The sequence below is a fragment of the Lagopus muta genome, chromosome 18, assembly GCF_023343835.1.
Source record: "Lagopus muta isolate bLagMut1 chromosome 18, bLagMut1 primary, whole genome shotgun sequence".
Classification (NCBI taxonomy): domain Eukaryota; kingdom Metazoa; phylum Chordata; class Aves; order Galliformes; family Phasianidae; genus Lagopus; species Lagopus muta.
The window spans coordinates 1,150,560-1,170,194 of record NC_064450.1 but is presented as its reverse complement, the minus strand read 5'-3'; the positions used below and the strand labels follow the sequence as shown (position 1 = coordinate 1,170,194).

At 48.0% G+C, this 19,635-nt stretch overlaps 1 protein-coding gene across 1 annotated transcript in view; it reads right to left on the bottom strand.

Annotated features, from left to right (window-relative positions):
* DNAH9 (dynein axonemal heavy chain 9) overlaps positions 1-19,635 on the bottom strand; it is a 182,861-nt gene that overhangs the window by 122,556 nt on the left and 40,670 nt on the right. The window contains exons 26-37 of the mRNA XM_048965517.1: positions 19,473-19,633; positions 17,950-18,106; positions 17,055-17,159; positions 14,437-14,594; positions 12,997-13,135; positions 11,965-12,252; positions 10,538-10,748; positions 8,184-8,311; positions 7,578-7,686; positions 5,934-6,081; positions 4,185-4,359; positions 595-768 (exon numbers count right to left, since the gene is read on the bottom strand). Of these exons, the coding sequence (XP_048821474.1) occupies positions 595-768; positions 4,185-4,359; positions 5,934-6,081; positions 7,578-7,686; positions 8,184-8,311; positions 10,538-10,748; positions 11,965-12,252; positions 12,997-13,135; positions 14,437-14,594; positions 17,055-17,159; positions 17,950-18,106; positions 19,473-19,633 (1,953 nt within the window). The remainder of the gene's footprint in view (positions 1-594; positions 769-4,184; positions 4,360-5,933; positions 6,082-7,577; positions 7,687-8,183; positions 8,312-10,537; positions 10,749-11,964; positions 12,253-12,996; positions 13,136-14,436; positions 14,595-17,054; positions 17,160-17,949; positions 18,107-19,472; positions 19,634-19,635) is intronic.

Genomic DNA, 19,635 nt, shown 5'->3' with positions numbered 1-19,635 from the left:
GCAGAAAACCTGGGAGAGGTGGGAATGGATGAGGAGACTCCAGTTTGCAGACCACACCTGGAAGGGGAATGATACACAGCTGCCAGCCATTAAAATTAAACTAACTGTGCAGATGAAACCCTGACAGCTGGATGCTGGCAGCAGCATCTGGATCTCCCCACAAACACACATACTGCTAAAACGGTAACGACTTTTTCAAGTCATCTGCTCACAGCAGCACTTCCAAAAGGAGAGGAAAGTGTAGCTGGCAAATGCAGCTCTCTATCTGCAGACATTTTTCGCCTAGCTCACAAAAACATCTCTGTTTTGAGATAGAACAACAACGTGGTGTTGTGGGGGGCTTCATCCCAATGCCATCTCCCTGCTCTTGGTGAGCTGCCACCAAACCCACCTCTCTGCACATAGGTTGTATGTGAAAGGCCAAGGGAAGGTGATCTGCACAGTCCAAGCACTGTAATGAAAACTGGATGATTTAGTTGTACCTCACGCAGAAATGCATTTTTATTGAGAAGAGCCTGATGTTTAATGGTGCATCATCCCAAAGCCTGCTCACAGTCACCAAACGCACAACCAATCCACACAAGGCACACAAACCTGTAATGGCACTTCTGGATCAAATTCAAACTGGGGGATCAGTTTAGACCAAGGCTCAAACTTCTTTGTTTCTGGATCGATGTAAAAGTCAAAGACCGTTCCCTGAGAGGGAAACTTGATAGTCTTGAATTCTGCCACCCACCACTTGCTGAACTCCACTCTGTAGTCCACAAGCTGTGAGACAAAAAGGGAAGAAGATATGCTGATCTGTAGGAATTCATCAGTGCTGGAGAATGTTATCAGCCTCAGCCCACCAGAGCAGGATTGGTCCTTAAAACACATTCCACAGTATAATGGTCTTATTTTTTTTCCTATTGTTAAGCCTAATTTTTCATTTCCACCGTTTCTTCTCATCGCTCCTATTTTCTCATCTAAATAATTCACCCTCTGTGTTGATCACTCTCACAACAGATAGATGGATCAATCTGAAAAAGAGCAATACGTGCCTGTGACTAAACAGACCACTTGATTGATTTGTGGTGCCTGCTTCTTCCAACAGACAAGGACACAACATCCGTCTACACCGGTGGCCGTGGTTAGTCAAAGCATGCATACTAAAGCTTTTCCTCATAAATCACAGCACTCTATTAATATCAGTCGTTGTCTTCTGGCTTCTTTTAAACCACGGCGTTCTGGAGCAACAGGACTGTGCCAATATACTGAGGCAGCAGAAGGAACCGCGTGCCCTCAGCTCTGCTTTCTTGTTGTTCCTCGTTATGCCCTTCCAAGCATGGAGATTTTCAAGCATTTTGAATTTTACAAGAGCTCATTTCAGTGCTGGTCCAGGACTTGCAAAATGTGCTCATCTTTCTCCTCTGACAAGGATCTCCTGTATGACAACAGGCAGATCAGGGGTATTTCAGCTCCCTGCCCCAGGGAGGAGTTGCAGGGAGGGAGGGAAAGATGCTGTTAAAAAGATGTCTGTGAAACACTGGATGCAAAATTCATCCAGCTTTAACAGTTCAGAGTCTTCCTGGGGCATCTATGGCACTCTCCCCACATAGCTATGCCACATGCCTTCCCAGGCCAGAAACTGGGACTGCCAGAACATTGCCTCCATGCTGGTAAATCTCCATCAGGGCTCGAATTGCCACCAAACATCCTCTGTGAAGCTCCCTGAGCCATCACTCATCAAAAAGCCTAGAGAATCCTAAAACCAGCTTATCCGTATTCCTGATTTTGCATCCTCGTGCTGTTCAGAGAAGGGGAATAACTGTAACTCTCCATTCTCCCATTGTCACAACCGCCCAGTGCCAGCAGCAGAGCAGCCTTCAGCAACAGGGACACAGAGCAGTGCTGGAAGCCCTCTTGTGCCATTGCCCTCACTCCTGCAGCCCAAGATGCCTGCAGCTGCATGGATTCCAGCCCCAGTCTCACTGCCAGGACAGCCTCCAGCTCGAACTGCTTCCTTAATAACAACCCTGCATGGATTGCCACTGATCTCAGAGCCTTGAAATGGCCAATTTATCATCTGGTTTTGTACAGGGCCCTGCTACCCACCACCACATGCAGAGCAGCGAGAAGCCTTCCCGACTCTTTGCTCCTGACATTTCAGTAGCAAAAGGTCAACACAAAGGGCCCCTTCAATGGAAAGCAATAAACAGATTTTATATTGGATCATTTTTCATCAGGCTTCCCCACGCTTGGACCGCCGTACCCTCGCTCTCTGCGCTGACATTTACAGAGCATCAGAAGCAGCCCCACGCTGGGTGGCATCCCACAGGGCCGCTGCGTGCATCCTCCTGCAGCCCTCACCAAGCTCTGGGAGCCCACCAGGCCCTGGCAATGCAGAAATGGCTGCAACAGTGCCAGGGGTGCAGGAGCAGAGCTGTGGGGTGGGGGACATGGCACCCATCGGCCAAGCAGCTGCGTTCTAGCCAGCTTGCCGAAGGAGCTGTGAGCTCCTGTGGTTACACAGCAGTCTGCACTGCTAGAGCAAACACAGTGCTTCACATTGGAAATTGAGGGGTTAAGGCTTCCACAAGGACCACAAAAGCCATTCTCATCCAGCTCACACAGTACCAGGAGACACGAGGGCTCTTGGTAAGCACCAAGTCTGGCTTTAGTTGCCCATTACTTCCCAAAGCTCCTTGCTATGAAGCAAATGTGAGCAGTCCAGCAGGTGTTTCTGGCCCGTGGTAAGACACACTGTTCTGAGCTGAGCCTTGTAGCTGGGAAATGGGGCAGAACAAGGGACCAGGGGGGAGAGAAATGTCCCTTTATCCTCTGCTTCCCCAGGGCAACTCTAGAGAAGATCCTTGCAAGTCCCACCGTGTTCCCACACCAAAGCTCCCACCAAAGCCACTGTGTTCCAGCTCTACTTTGAGTACCAGGGTCTGAAGAGGGAGTTTAAATTATGCACTATCACATGATGACCTTGAGAAAACTCAGTCTTACAATACTACCATCATGTGAGGAATCACACCCACCTCATCTAATGCAAACTGATGGAAACAGAGGCAGACAGCTGCAATTAATCTATAGGATAGATGCGCTGTGGGAAGCAGCACAGGGAGGAGTGCCCTGCCTTCCTCTGCCTCTCAGACAGGAACATACTGGGACTGTCAGAGGCGGTGGTGATACATGGCCTGATAAACTCTCCTTCCCAAGAAAACCCTGATCTCTAGGTTGTGCCCTCAAGCACTAGTCTAGGGTCCAAAAGCTTGACTGTGGCCAGCAGCTCACTCCAGGGAACCAGCTGCCTGCCCAGAGGGAGCTTCCACCGCCACCCACCCCAGTAGCTGGCCAAGCAGCTGTGTGGCTGCTCCTCTGCACTAGTGCAGGGGCAAGGGAGTCGAGATGTCCAACAGCAGTAGCAAAAGCCTTGGCCAGACACTAAGAGACCCACACACTCTAAAGAGGGACCCTCTTTTCACATTTCATTTACAGTTATTGCAGATTTTCAGCAGCCACATAACAATTCTGGCCGGACTGAAGACTTAAGCACCCAAAGGGCACCACATCTTTGATCCTGTCTGACAGCCCTCCTCCAGCAAACAAAACCTTGGGGAAAGAGCACAGCCACTACTTCCACCTAAGAGGACACCCATAATCCCTGGGGCACATTGTGCCCTGCTGACCACTTCTCTTTCTGACATGGTTTTATCAGAAATTGAGGACTACCAGCTGCTGACACACACCTCTTTTTAACAAAAGCCACTGGTGCCAAAGGACCGGCTGGTTTGTGTCAGAGTACAATGTCTACCCATGCAATCTGATGGCTGAAAGGCTGCTCAGCTGATGAATCCCCTAATAAACCACACTTAATTTCATCTCATTAAGCCTATCCACAGGTCTCTATAAATTAACTTTGTGTTTCTCCCCATTAAAACACGCCTGCATGAACAAACATCCTTTCATTGCTTGACCCCTACACCCTCCCCTTTCTGGTACTATGGAGGTCATTTGCAAACAGATTGGTTGTATTCACATTTCTAATTCGATATCATCCACATGCAAGCCCCAGGAAGCCAGCATTACTGATAGAGAACTACATGTTGGAAAGTATTAAGGGGAAAAAAAAGAGGGAAGAAAAAAAAAAAAAAGAGAGACATGCATAGAAGACTGATGAAGCAGCGGCTTCTCATTACCTGGTCTTGAAACATTGATCCACCAAAGGCCCAGACAGCAGCAAAGACAAAGTAAAGTTCATACAGCTCCTTGGGGCAGTCGGGAGGAGTGTTCTCCTCCGTCAGGAGGCACTCAAGGAGGTAGCACAACATCTGAACCATGCTCTGCTCAGGAATGGGAATAATCTTCTTAAACCTGAGGGATGGAAATTGAAAGCATGGGAAATGTAATTGGGTCCAGCACTACAATCGCTCACAACACAGGAAGATAAGCCTAGAAATTCTTTTTTCAGAATATTAGCATTTTACTTTTTTTCAGTGCTTGTCTTATTCACGAGTACAGGGATAAAGAAAACCCCCATTCTCCTCCTCGGACCTGCTGGTGCTGGCACACACACAACTAATAACAGTAATCGGAAGTTTCAAGCATTTTAAAACTTTGATCCTCTTGAAAGAAGTAAAATGCAAGTCTTGCTAAAGGCAATGATTTCCTGCGAACACAGGGAGTTCAAAAGCGGTCAAATAGAGGAGTAATAAAATAAACCCTTTCATCTTGCCATTTTACATTCATTTAAGCTACACTTACAGAATTCCAAACTAATATTGTAGCAGAACTGAAGTCCTCCATAAAGTAATTATAGCTATTTGAAAGGTTGGTGCTACAATTTCTGAATTAAGCAAGCTACCAAAATACTCAGCTCAGGGCTGTCTGCAGCTGATCCTATGGATTTCACACTCTGACACAGCAATGTTCAGCAGAGTGGGAAACGTCCACTGGACTTTGCTGCTAGCAGCCACCGTCAGCTTCATTTCATAGGGAGCAGCTCCCTTCTGCCTCCTGCCCAACTCTAATTTCCAAAGGCTGCTGTCTTCATTAATTCAGACTCTTCTGATAAGTCCTTATTTTGATCAATTAACACTAATGCTCAACTGCAGCCTGACTTTTTTGGTGTGTTCTTTTGTTTGGTTGTTTGTTGGAAAACGGAAGCAAGCAGAGGATGTGAGAAGCTTCCTTACTCAGATTTGTTGGGACTCTGCTTCGGCCAATTCTCATTACGTGAAGATTAAGAGTGCTCTTTTTCCCTTAATGATTGATCAAGAACCACAGGACTTCTCTGTGGGCCCCACCTGGGAACTAACTCAACCCAAGAAGGATCAGGGCCCTTCCAAAAGTGCAAGTTCATATGCATTGGGCAGTTGGCCAACTGTGAATACATCCAGGCTGGATGACTGCAGACTGATCTCATTTTGTTCAAGTGCATTGGGAAAAGAAATTCAAGATAAAACTGCCTCAAGAGCAATCCTACTTTCTCTCACAAACACGGGAAAAAAGATGGAAGAAGGAGAAAGGAGATCTGATCTCTCCACCACCCGCACTACAGACTGAAAACTCTTCTTCAGCAGTGGTCTAAAATCTGCTCTACTGAAAAACAACTTCTAGGGTGGACGTAGGTCCAGCCTGATGCTTTTGGAGTTTGAGAAGACTTTCTCTTTAGGACGTCCTGGATTTACTTTCCAAGGGACGCAGAACTGGCACAAGAAGTACAGGCACAACCAGATTAAAACAAGACCTGCCAATAAAGGAGGGCAGGAGTGTTGGCTTGTTTCATTGCTTCTCTGTGGTTAAGCCAGTGATGCTCGAAGCTCTTAAGGGGAAGGAGGAAACTTCTCCCCTCTGCTACCACATCTCACAGCCCCAGCACAGCACAGCCAGCGTGGGAGCAGAGCATGTCCTCCTGCCCTTGGGGAAGCAGTCACTGCAGATGGTACCTTGTCCTCAGGGTGTCCAGGCAAGGTGGCAGATACTTGTCAAACAGAATGGTCAGGTTGGCTCTTTCTGACTGGATCTCTCGCTTGTCAATCCAGCTGCTCACTGGAGGATTCCAGCCCAGATCTGCTGAGTTGATATACAGGATCCCTTTAGGGTGAGGAAAAAAAAATAATACTGAGGACACAACAGTGACCACTCTTGGCCTTCAGCAGAACTGCTCAGCGACTTTCACACAACCAGCTACACCTGGATGCCCCATCATGGAGGGCATCCACAGCCCAGGCACTGCTCTGCTGCTCTGCCCTGCATTCCCACCACTGTAACCACCCCTCATCACAGAGACAAGGCAGGCAAAAGCAGGCAGAAAGGGCTGAGGAGCTGTGCAGCTCTGGGCAGGGTGTGCCAGGTGGGCTCCTCAACACCAACACAGCAGGCATGGGGCCTCATGGGGGTGCCATCGCCACAAAGGCTTAACAGAAGTTTGACATCTGGTGGATGAAAATCTTAACATGAGCCAGCAGTGAGCTTTTGCAGCCCAGAAGGCCAACAGTACCCTGGGCAGGGAGAGGACTGTCCCACTCTGCTCTGCCCTCACGAGGCCCAACCTGGAGCACTGTGTCCAGACCTGGGGTCTCCAGCACAGGAAAAATAAGGAGCTGTTGGAGTGGGTCCAGAGAAGGGCCATGAAGATGCTCAGAGGGCTGGAGCACCTCTGCCATGAAGAAATGCTGAGGGAACTCATTCTGGAGAAGAGAATGCTCTGGGGAAACCCCACTGTAGCCTTCCAGTACACTTAAGGGGCACATAGAAAAGCTGGAGAGGGACTCTGTGTCAGGAAATGTGGTGATACAGCAAGGGGGAATTATTTAGATCTAAAAGAGGGGAGATTCAGGTCAGATGTGAGAAAGTTCTCCTCCCCAAGGGTGGTGAGGCCCTGGCACTGCTGCCCAGAGAGCTGTGGGTGCCCCATCCCTGGAGGTGCCCTAGGCCATGGATGGGCGCCGGGCAGCCTGAGCTGGGGGAGCAGCCAGCCCATGATACAGGGTGGGACTGGATGGGCTTTAAAGGTCCCTTCCAACCCAGTGCTATGATTCTGCATATACCCCTAGAAATGTCCACTCTTCAGTGAATTCACTTCACAATCCTTCTGCAGAATAAATGCAAAGAAACACTAACAGTGAAGGGACACAACCTAGACAACATGATGACATCTCCTGACTGACTCAAAGTCAGAACGTGGTCCTGCTCGAGTCATGTTATTGCTCTGGGCCTCAGTCCCCTGAATATGAAAGTAGAAGACACCTTCGCTCCCTCCTCTCTTGCTTCATGCACTTTTCCTGAAGATCAGAGGCAATCTGGAATATGGATTGTCCATACAGGGCCCTGCACAGCTGCAGCACTCAGCACTGCTGCTGTCATCATCCAGCAGCATCAGAGAGCTATGGTTACATCTCCAAGACGCACGGATTTGGGTTTAGGATCCTCAGTTTGCCCACGTGCTTCAGGGATACGTTCTGCCCATCAAAGACAAGCATGATCACAAGTTGGGAACTTCCAGTGGGATCCAACAGAAGTCTGGTGAATGGCAATGGATCCCAGCTTGCCCCTGCAGCACCCCAGGGTGAGGTCAGGCCGGGACTCACCTGCTCTGGACACGGTCGCTGGGGTGGCTGTGCGCAAGTGGCTGATCTCAAACAGCAGTCGCATGGTTGGGTTCAGGGGGATTCTCTCATTGCTTGCCAGGGTCAGCACCTGCATATGGCACACAGACAGAGCAGCAGCACAATTCTGGGGTTAATGCATCCCCAGGAACAGGACTGACAAGCACTGAGTACTTTGCACTCAAAGCTTGGTTGCTGTCATATCGGCTCCTCCAAGCACAGCAACTGATTTCTAGCAGAGCAATGATCCCTCTCTTCCACAACTCAGAATCAACAGTACTCCCTTGGGGTGAGAGAAAAGGTGCATAATTATGCCCTATTCTCTACCTTTAAAGGGTCTGCAGTTATTGTCAGGACATCGTGGTTACTCGTGATTCCAGTTTCCCAAGAAAGGGAAATTCCCATGAAAGCATGCTATTTTCCTCACATATCGTTTTCTTAATGCAACATTGTTTGGTATAGCTGAAAAAAAGTCCTATCATAACTGCATCATTCAAGGAGGTGTTACTTCTGTGTATGCATTTCTCCCATGCTGAGCCACACCATGCAGTTCAAGCAATGTCTGCTGCTTTAATTTATTTTAATTACCTTATTATCATCCATCACTGTATTAAGAGACTCAATCCACATCGGATCAATATCTCCATCTAGTACCATCCACTTGGGGCCATCGTGTGTGATGTTGGCCAGCTCTCTCATGATTGATGAAAACAGCCCTGGGAAGATGACATGAATATCCTGATGAACAAATCTGCCACCTGCTCTATTTTCTCTAGCATCTTGCTAAAAATTATCATAATTAATGCTTTCATCTTAAGCATTCAGAGCACCGTGCACCTGTACATGTTTTAAGTAATAAATACTTCTGTATCACAATATGGGTCTAGTCTGCTTTGAAGGAATCATTATGTTATCAGCCAGCATCACTTGAAGATGACTGCAGACCTACACACGAGCTTCATTCCCACTGAGAATAAGGGGTATGAAAAGGAAAAAGGAGATGCTGAGAGGCAAAAGAAAGCATGAGTTACACAATGAAGGGAAAACCATTTGAATCTGCCTTGGAATTTCTTACGTTTCTTTTTTTTTTGTGGCTCAAAATATTTCAGGGAAATCAAGATGCATTAAACACTGGGTCATGGCTTTAGTGAGATTGAGGGGAGAACAAGCAGGGGATGGCATTGAATGACAGAACAAAATGTCAGTAAAATCAAGGAGACAGAGAGGATGCAGTGTCTCGAGGGGAGTAAATAATGAATGTTAAGAAGAGCAAGGAGGCTGGGAACAGAGCAGCAGTACTGCAGAGCAAACGGAAACTCCACGAAACCACAGCTCTGTTCCACACATGGAAACACTGAGGGAGATGCTGGTCTCCATGAAGAAACATCAGGCAAACATGAAAGAAAAACAAAGCGTCTCTCCTGATGAATTGTTAACAAACACACTTCTTTCCTCCAAGAGAAGCTACTTCTTTGTGACCCACACCAGGAATGGACAGTGGCATTACATGACTGAAAATTAAGCCTGCACACAGCAAATGCAGAAGAGTTCACCTGATTTTGGTATCTCAGTCTGAGATTAAGTCACAAAGGGGGACTCCACTGGCTCTGCCTCTAAGCAGCCACTCACATGTTGAACATGTGCCACGCAAACTGCCCCTGAATCTGCTCCAAGATCATTAGTATCCAAAATATCGACTGTCTCAAAGCATCAATGCTCTCCTCATATGCTCTGTGACAGCAGCAGAGAGAAAAGTGCCTCTCCTAACCTTGTGCATCCACACCACAGAGCTGTCAAGAGGCTTAAAAGAGGAGCTTGATTTTATAAAGCACACTTTTAGGGCTCCCTCGTGGGACCTTCCACCATCTAACAGGTACAGCCTTTTCAGCTCTCAATAATGAACAGTGATGAGATGACAGCATCACCTCCTGTTGGACTGTGGGAAAAATCTCCTTGCTGCTATTTGGCCAAAAGAAACAGAACTTTCAGGAATGGCCAACACAAAAAGTGTTTGCCTTTAAATCTCAGGCCAGAATCATCTATGCTCCCTTGAAATGTTGCAGGCCAGGCAAGAAAGAGTGCATGCCTTTACCACATCCTGTGCTGCTACTCCATGCCACCTGCAGCCCTCCGTCTGCTGCTGCAGCCTCCTGCACAGCTCTGCCTGCATCCCGCACTTCCCTCCCTCACTTTCCATTTAGGGTCCCTAATTACAATTAAATGAAATGAGCCCTGACATTGGAGCAAAGCGGGGCATCGGGAGGGGTCCGTGGCAGGGAGAGGTGGGTGACAGTTTGTCTCCTTATCTCTGATGAGATTCTGGCCGAGCATGATTGATGGCAATGCCTTTCTCCCAGACCAGCTGCAAATGTAAATCAAAACTGCGTTCCTGCATTGAACAACCAAGATTTGCCTGTGACCTTTCAGCCAGTTTTAAGCACATGGCTTATTTTCCTTGGGAGTGATGACGACTGACAGTCTGGCAAGTCCTGGTGTACTGCAGAGATCAGGGAGCAACTTGGTGGAAAATACTGTGGTGGAAAAGCATCACTTCCAGGGCTGGCGTGTGTGTTCTACCAGCAGTAAAAACTCAGGGCTGGCACATGCTGAGGGGCCCCAGCACTCATCTCTTTTGTCACTGGCACAGCTCACTCCAGCTTATCTGTCCCATTTAGGAACTGGTAACTGCTGGTCTTAAGGGACGTGACACTCTCAGGGCAATAGCATAAAGCAGGCTCATGTTACACTTCCCATCTGACAACCAAATAGCTGAAACATCCTACAAATCCTTTCAACCACAAACTCTCACATGGGTGCGAGCAGCAGACAAACGCCAGGCTTTGCAACCTGCACACAAGGAGTCCTCCTACATTGCTCAAGAAGTTCATAAAAAAAATTAAAACCCTTCTTTATCCACCCATTCAGGGAGAAAATACACATACCGTCCTTCCATTCTCTTGTCGCCGGGTTTATGATGCCAAAAAGCTCATCGTTGGTGACTGCTTTGGGGTTGAGGTCTGTCCAGACAGGCCGTCGCTTCATTATCTGGTAAGTCCTGTTCAGAGACCTCATTACCTGCGACTTGCCCGTGCCTGCATTTCCCACCACAAAGACAGAGTGCCGTACTGTCAGCAGCTCCTCCAGCTGCACCACCTGAAAAAAGCATGCCCAAATTTCAGACAACGATGCCATACTGAAGTTCAGACTTATAAAGCAGCTTCTGCTGAGCCTTTTCTTTAGAAGGATGTGACCAAGATACGCAAATGGGGTTGGCTCCAGTTTGATCTCGCCACTCTGATCGTGATGGTTGAGAACCTCAGACTGCAAATAAATCACCAGCACCATTTTGCCTGACCAATGGTGGCCTCCTATGACTGAGTGATAGCATCAGTAGACAAAGAAGAGCAACTGATATCATCTACCTGGACTTCTGCAAGGCCTTATCTATGATGTCACACCACATTCTTATCCGTAAATTGGAGGAGAGATACAGATTTGAACGATTTGAACTATTCAGTGGGTAAGAAATTGGTTGGATGGTCACAGCCAGAGGGTTGTGGTCAGCAGGTCTGTCTAAGTGTAGATTGGTGATGAGTAATGTCTCCCAGGAGCCAGTCTTGGGACTGATGCTCTTCAGTACAAGAAATATGTGGAGCTGTTGTAGCGTGCCCAGAGGAGAGATACAAAGATCACCAGAGGGCTCCAATCATCTCTTATGAAGAAAGATTGAGGGAGCTGGGTTTGTTCAGCCTGGAGAACAGAAGACACCAGGCAGTGGTCCTCCAGTACTTAAAGTAAGCTTGTAAACAGGACAGAGAATGACTTTCTACACAGTCGAATAGTGATAGGACAAGAGGGAATGGCTTTGAATAACAGAGGAGAGATTTCGGTCAGTCATCAGGAAGAAATTCTTTACTCAGAGGATGGTGAGGCCCCAGCACTGCTGCCCAGAGAGCTGTGGGTGCCCCATCTCTGGAGGTGCCCAAGGACATGGACGGGCCCTGGGCAGCCTGAGGGGCAGCCTGCACACAGCATAGGGATGGGACTACAAGATCCTCAAGGTTCCTTACAGCCCATGCTCTTCTGTGATTTTGTGATTTATACCTTATAGCTGCTGGCTGACAAAGCTCTGCTCTCTAGGGGTCATGCTTTCATCAAGCAACAAGGTTTGGCCCCTTGTAAACTCAGGGACTGAGTCAGTGCTGGCTTTCTGCACAACTGCGTCAGAACCAGCATAGCAAACTGTCTCCTCCACCAACGTCAGACCGAAAGGGGAATTCTGCACAGAGCCACCTCTGCGAAGGCAAAAATGGTTGAGGAAAACCACAATTTGATGGCAATGTAGGCACAGCTGATTATTTGGTCTTACTTTGAGCACAAAGTTGTCCTCAGCCTGCAGCCGGAGGTCCAACACAGCCTGCCTCACAAACGACTCAAAATTCAAGTCACGCTTCCGAGGCACATCCAGTGCAGGGAACAGGTCCCCAATCAGCCCCATAAACACGGGCACGTCATCAGTCACTATCTTGGGGATGTTGAAGTCACGAAGAGAACGCATCAGAACCTGGTCTTCAGGTCGCCCTGGGTCATCTCTCTTGAGGGAACCAGCAACAACCAGCACTGACTTGATGGCACGCAAGCCCCAGTCATAGTGATCCTAAGCAGGAGAAAAAGGAAGGATGAATTTATGTTTAGACACCACACTGCCATGATGCCATGAAGGGGGAAGAACTAGTAGCTCTGAACAGCCAGACAAGCCAGCAATAGAAATATGTCCAAATCTGATATTTGCATTGTGCCCAGAAGCCTCCTCCAGACTGAGCTACCTGATTTCTTTCCCGGATGAGATTTTTTTCAGGGACAGCATTAAAGAGTCAGATAATTCAACTGCTTCTACTACCGTGGGGACTCAATGCTGGCAGCAGAACAGCAATAGGACTTGCACTGAACAAGACCTAAGCAATTTGCTCCACCAAAATAATGAAACAACCTAAAGCAAGTCCAGCCTAGCCCGGATCTGCACAAGTTAATGAAGTGAAAGTTGTGTTAGTACATTATGAAGCCCCAAACACCCAGGTTTCTCCATTACAAGGTTACCATGTGCAGCATGTTGGCATGTTACAGCTCAGAAGCAGCACTGAGCTGTAAGGGCATCACTGGAAAAGGATCACAAAGAGGTATGAGAGGAGCTCTCAAGCCAGGAAGTAACTTCTTATGTTCTTTCTTTGTCCACAGCCTTTAGACAGCCCAAGACCCCCTTCAGCCTCCAGCACAATTGCAGTCACTAAAGAACAGCTGGGAAGCTTCAATCATGGAGCTGCAGTGGCAAAGCATTGTGTTCTGAGCAACTTTTGGGATCAGAGTGCTCCTCTGCTCCGTGCAGCCATGGAAACGGGCTCACCTGCTTGGACAAGAGCTCCTTGCACAGCTGGTACAGAGTAATGAACTTCCTGGCTAACGCACGGGCCTCGATGAACCCCTCAGCCACCAGCATGATTTCACAGATCAGCTCAAAGTCCGGCACAACCATTGCGCATGGCCTAGGAGGACGGGAGGGAGGAGAGCAGAACCTTTGACTACAGGTCTTATAAAGAGGGGACAGGCACAGTTTGCTGCCTACATATTAGTATGGTTTGGGCTTGAATTCAGAGGATGTAATAAAACAAACAGCCTACGCTACCAGCTGTTCTGATCACAGCAGGCTGTAGATGATCTTTAACCCAAATCATTCTATGATTCTGTACTGCAGCTTATGCCACCCCAAAGACACAGAAGCTCCCTCTCCAGCTCTTCCTGAGTTTATATGAGCTCTGTCCTGAGCTGAAACAGAGGGCTGTGTTGAACCTCACCTGAAAACATTTGTGTCAGCGCTGATGGGGAAAAAAAAAAAAGAAAAAAAAAAAAAAAAAAATCAGTCTTCAGAAGAAAATATCGTTGTTGAAATCTCCTTTCTACAATGGTTTGTTTCCAGGCAATAGTGTTATCCTGATGGGTAGCAGAGCAGATGCTGAACCTGCTGAATCAGCAATAGTGAATACTGCGTGATGCTCAGAAAAGGATAACACCAGTGGCTTGGTGCAGGAACCTGCAGACAGACTCAGATTTGGGCCTCTCCCCCACCTTCTGCAAAGTCTTAGCACTGTGCTGAAAAGAGGATGGGCCCCTCCCACTGCAGGCAGTGCTGGTGTGGGAGCAGAGGGGAAGAGAGCTGAGGGTGGGAGCCCTGTGTGTGCCCATTAACCCCACGTCCAGGTAATGTGCCAGAGGAAAAATGGCCATCCAGGCTCACAGACGTGTGATAATGAAACAAGTGGGATAACGAGTCCCAGAGCAGAGCAGACAGAGGCTGCAGCTATCTATCTGAGACAACTGTTCCACAGGAAAGTGAGAGGGAAGGAGATCACAGAATCATAGAATAGCTTGTGTTGGAAGGGGCCCCCAAGGACCATCAAGTTCCAACCCCTCCATCCTGCCCTATCCAGCTGAAGGACCAGGGCTGTACTTCTTACAATATTCAGCTACTGAGAAATGAGCCAAAAGGCAGCAACAGCCTGTGTTTGCTGAGAACGAGGAGTCGATCTGCAGCTGTAAAAGGGCAGTGGATTTGCAATGCTATCTTCCAGAATTACTCCTGTGAGACAGGTCATGCACTGACTTCACCAACACAAAGCACACAGCTCATTTTCCCTGCCTCTATACTCCTGGTACTGGCTTCTTGTGCAAGGCAGAAATCTGTGATTCTCCAATGCATTTTCTCCAAGAAAACAAAGTCAAGCTTAGACATCCCAAAAGACAACTCCTGTCAGCCCTACACAGGCCACAAAACCTGGCCTGGACTCACCTGAAGAGAGCTTTTAAGTTCTCAGGTAGCTCAGTTCGCCCAGCATAACCAGGGTTCATGGTGATGAAAATTCCCACTGAAGGTACCAAGCTGATCTCTTCTCCAAGAAAACTGAAGGATTTCTTCTTCTCCCGTATTGCATCCTGCACACTCTTCACCTAGGAGCCAAGGCAAAACGTTGGTATGGCGTTCAGTACAAAGAAATACATTAGACGACGATGCCACACTCCTTACCCCTGGCCCCATGACAGACAGAGCTTACCACCGGTTGGGTTTTATTGTTGCTGTTTCACTTTTTTAATCAACCATATAAATATCTATATAGCATTTGGAGTACATCTGTGTGCCAGCATCAATTTCCCATCACAGCTAAGGTCTGACAAAGCAGAGAACAGAGCTGAAGAGACTGGGAAACAGGCAAAGGAGCTGAGAAGAGTTGCACTATTTCTCATAAGAGCAATGGGTGAGGAGCAGGAAACGGCCCCAGAACTTATCACTTGTTAAGTTTCTGGGATATCAGATGCTTAATTTAAACCAAAATTACCAGGCAGAAGCTGCAAGGCCTCCCCTGCCACCTTCACTTACTAATATTACATTTGCCTGATTGCAGCGCTGTCTTTCCCATTCCTTGGGTTCCAAAGAACCGAGTTTATTAAAGACCCATCATCTCTTCACCAACACAACTTAAGCAAGGGAGAAATCTATTTTCACCACTCTAACCTCACTGCTGTTTGCCATCTTAAAGAGAAGCAATTAATCGAATATTTTCCTGTAAGGAACCGTATCGACGTTAGCTGCATGACTAAGGCAGCCAATTAAACATCGCCATGGTTACACCCCTAATAGCAGCCAGCAATGGAATGACAGCTGTGCTGCCTTCCTCAGACGCGGCTCTCCAGCCAGGAGCAGAGAATCATTAGCAGTTGAGTCATATCTGGGCTTCTTTTGTTCAGCTTCCCCTTTTATTTTAAGATCCTCAAAGACTTTTTTTCAATGACAACTTTCAACTAGAATCTGATGGAAGAGAAAATGAGGGAAAGGCACATAAACGCCTCTACTCGCCTGGGGCTTCTTTGGGACGTCACGTAAGGAACCAATTACAGCTTAGAGGGAGATGAGAAGAGTGAGGAGTCCATGGAGGGGTTCAGAACATCTTTGACTGAAACACCTACAAGAGTACAGAACTTTCTGGGCTCTAGACATTTCTTCCTACAAAACTGAGCCCAAAAGAGAACATATCAAGAACTCTGTACCTCCATCAAACACCAGGATCCTAAAACCCTGCATTCAACTGACACTTGGGTGCAGAAGAAGTTGAACCCTTCAGCTTCCCAGTTTTCCACAGTGAAGTTCCCCAAGGCTCAACATTTTCAGTGCTGCTTAAGTCAGAACTGCTTCATCCATCCCAGTGCAGCCGGGCACCCACCACCCAAATGCTTGGGGTAGTTGGACGCTGGGGGCTCACCATCCCACCTTGCCTCAGGGATGTCCCTGGTGCTTTCAGAGGGCACCAATGTGACAGAGCTCGAGGTGATTCCAAATTAATTCCAGATTCCCCCACTGGCCGTTAAGAGGAGGGGATGTGCCAGATTACATATAAACACAAGAGAACAGGGCTCCATAGCACGATGGGGAGGGGGCTCTCATTACCAGCCCCTCTCCCAGGGCTGCTGATGTGCATTGCATGGAACTCACTAATCACAGTATTGTTTGAGTAGGAAAAAACCCCTAAAGATTGCAATGAACAGGGACACCCACAGCTCCATCAGGCTGTTCAGAGCCTGCTCCAGCCTGACCTTCATTGTCTCTACAGATAAACCAACAAAAAGATGAGAAATCATCCTACAGGGATCCTACACAGCCAGGCACAGCTCAAACAGCCCTCTCTAGGCTTTGATTCCACACTGTGTATCCTAGGCAAGCACACCAACCAAGGCTGCAGGTGGGCAGAAGTTCCAGTGACACCAAGCTGCACCACGGGGCTGCAGGCTTTCCTCCCAGGAACTGCACCCACCCTGCTGGGAATGCCCCTCTTTACAGACACTGAGATTAACGCCACATGAAAACCAAAAGAAGGAAAAGATGACTTGGGGTTGGTGACAGGCAGGTGTTAGGAAAATACATCTTGGACATATTTCTATTCGTCACACATGATACAAAAGCTGTGCCTGACTGGAGGCAATAAATAACCACCAGAAAGCCCAGCAGGCCATGATCAGCCCCAGACATCCTCTCTCCTCCCTGCACAGCAGACTGAGTAGCCATAATACACTTCTTCCCTATAAAATGATGGGCTGCAATGATCTCACAGCACGTTAATGATGAAGTGTATTCCTCAGGACGGAGCACAGAACCACAGCATGCACTGATCTGGAGAAAGGTATTGCCTCCACACTAATGCTGTAATTGCAGGAAGAAAAAGAAGGGACAGAAATACTTGCAGCATAACTGCCACATGTTGTCAGTGCTGTGATCTGCGTGTGATAACCCTGGGATATCATCCCTCAGCCACGATGCTGAGGAACCAGCAACACGCACCTCCCACGTTTACTGCTGCTCTATGAGTGCAGCACAACTCTGCCCTGTCTGTGTGTATTTATGAGTGCTTCTCTGCTTACCTGCACAGCCACCACAGAAAGGACCTCGACTGAGATCCTGTTAAACTCATCAAAACAGCCCCAGGCTCCCGTCTGGGAAAGGCCTTTGTAAATATTCCCACAAGACTGAAAGAAATAAAAATAAAACAGAACGACAAAATTACAACAGTGACATTAAGAACGGAATCAAACCCAAAAAGAAAACGAAAAAAAAAAAAGGATGCTTATTTTCATTCCCAGTCTGTTTATTTTTTAGCAACTCACAGTCTATTGTGGGTATTTAGAAGAGTGCATGGAAACAGCAGGCACAACTCAATTATAATATTTATAGCTCCACACAGTTTGCCACTTGATTTGCTAATTGCACTTTCTTGATCTATCTGTGCACTCGTTTGATTTAAAGGTCACCTGTGCTGAATTACTTATGGCTCTGCTTCCTGGGAGAGCCCATACGCTGAATAAAATATGATCTAAGGCTACCAAATCATTGTACTGTGCCAGAGTGGCAGGGAGCAAAGCTCAACCTGATGATTCAACCTTCTACAGTGATGGAAGGTTCAGCAGGCTTCGCCTTTATTTGGCAGAGAACGCTGAATAAAGAAGGGCAGGTGGCAGCCCTGCCATCAGCCCATGAGCACGGTGGGGAGAAACGAACAGGGCTGAAGCATTAACACAGATTTTTCAAGCATTTCACATGAAAAACTAATTCCAGAAGGAAAGGTGTCATGAGGCAGAGAGAGGGATTTGGCTCTCTGCTTCTCAAAGAGCCACATGCGAGTCTTAGAAAAGGGAAGAGGATGGCATGGAGTAGAAAGTAGTAGAAAGTAGAAAGGAGCAGAGCAAGGTGGTGGATGGCAGTGATCCCAGAGGGACCAGCTGAGGTTTCAGCAGGCAGTGAGGTGCAGCACTGCAGTACCTTGTAGTCCATCTGCTCAGAGCAGTTAAACACATACACCATGATGCCCAGGGCTCGCCCCAAATCTTTCGTAGTCTCCGTCTTGCCGGTGCCTGCAGGGCCCGCAGGTGCTCCGCTCATGGTCAGATGCAGTGACTGGGTCAGGGTGATGTAACATCTTGCACGGCAAAAGGAAAAGGGAAAATGAGAAGAGACTGAGACCTGGTCCAATAGGTCACTGTTGGGACGCAGAGCAAAGGGACTGAAGCAACGCGCTCTGGTGAGCCTTCGTTCTGCAAAGCAGTAGCTGAGCACAGTGCACATGGAAGCTGAATATCCTCTGCATCAATTACCACCTCTGCCTGGTTGTGTGCAGTTCCACCACGGTCTGCTGATGGGCCTTCAGATTTAAGCTTCATTTGAAAGCCCATACTGCCTACTGATACTGAGAACATCCCAGGTAATGTGGGAAAAGGCTGGCTTTTCTGAGACCTTCCTCTTGCCACCCAGTACCCTCCAACTGAAAGCGTCCCATTGCCCACCACTGCCAGAAACTTGCTTAGGTGGCCTAGGAATCATCCTACTCAGTGCTGCCCCAAAGCTCCTCTCTCATGCTGATGATAGACATATGCTAGATGCCCACACACCTCCCTATAGAAGCCACGGAGTTGTAGTCATTATGGTTAACAAAACATGATGACCTAAAGGGAGCCTAAAACAGGAGGGGAATCAACTCTTGCAAAGGGTAGATAACTGCAGGACATGGGAAATGGTTTTAAGTTAAAGAAGGGAAGATTTTGGTTGGATGTCAGGGGGAAGGTCTTTACTATGAGAGTGGTGAAGTGCTGAACAGCTGCCCAGAGAGGCTGTGGATGCCCTATTCCTAGAGGTGTTCAAGGCCAGGTTGGAAGGGGCTCTGGGCAGCCTGGTCTGGTATTAAATAGGGAGGTTGGTGGCCCTGCGTGTGGCAGAGGGTTGGAGATTCGTGATCCATGAGGTCCCTTCCAACCCTGGCCATTCTGTGATTCGGTAATGATAATACATGGGGTCTTGGCTCAGCTGACTAACATGGTTGAGCCACCTGAGATGCCAAGTAGAGAGTGAAGATGCAACACAGGGTCCACAGAAGACTTGAATGTTTCTGAACTGGCAGTCGGAAGCCAGCTGGGACACTGCAGAGCATCTCAAGTCCCTCCAAGCATCCTCATAGAGACAACTGAACCACGTAGTAGGGGTCTACTTCAAGACAGGATGAAAGTTTTCTAAAATTATCGACTGCATGGGACTGTGGACAACCCATGCAAAGGCAAACACACAGGCGAACATATTAACCTGTGAGCTAAACCCCAGCCTGGGATCTGAGGCACAGATATCCCAGTGGGTACCACTGCTGGGTTAGAGATAGAGCTCTGCCACAAGAATGCTGAGACGTGGAGAAAGAACAAGGGGGATGTGGGTGTCAAAACCAAACCCATCCCATGTCTGGCAGCTGTGTCTGACTGCAGGGCACAGCCCAGCTGTGATGGTGGCTCCCGGGGACCTACCTGTCTGTCAGTGGAGTGATCACAAGCCGAGGGGTATTGCCAAGATACTCATAGGAGTAGAGGAACTGGGCATCACAGATGTTGGCGAAGCAGTGCCGCTCCTCATCTGACCACCTGTGTCGGAGCTGCGACAGCCAAACAAAAGCCTGTGCATTGTCCACCT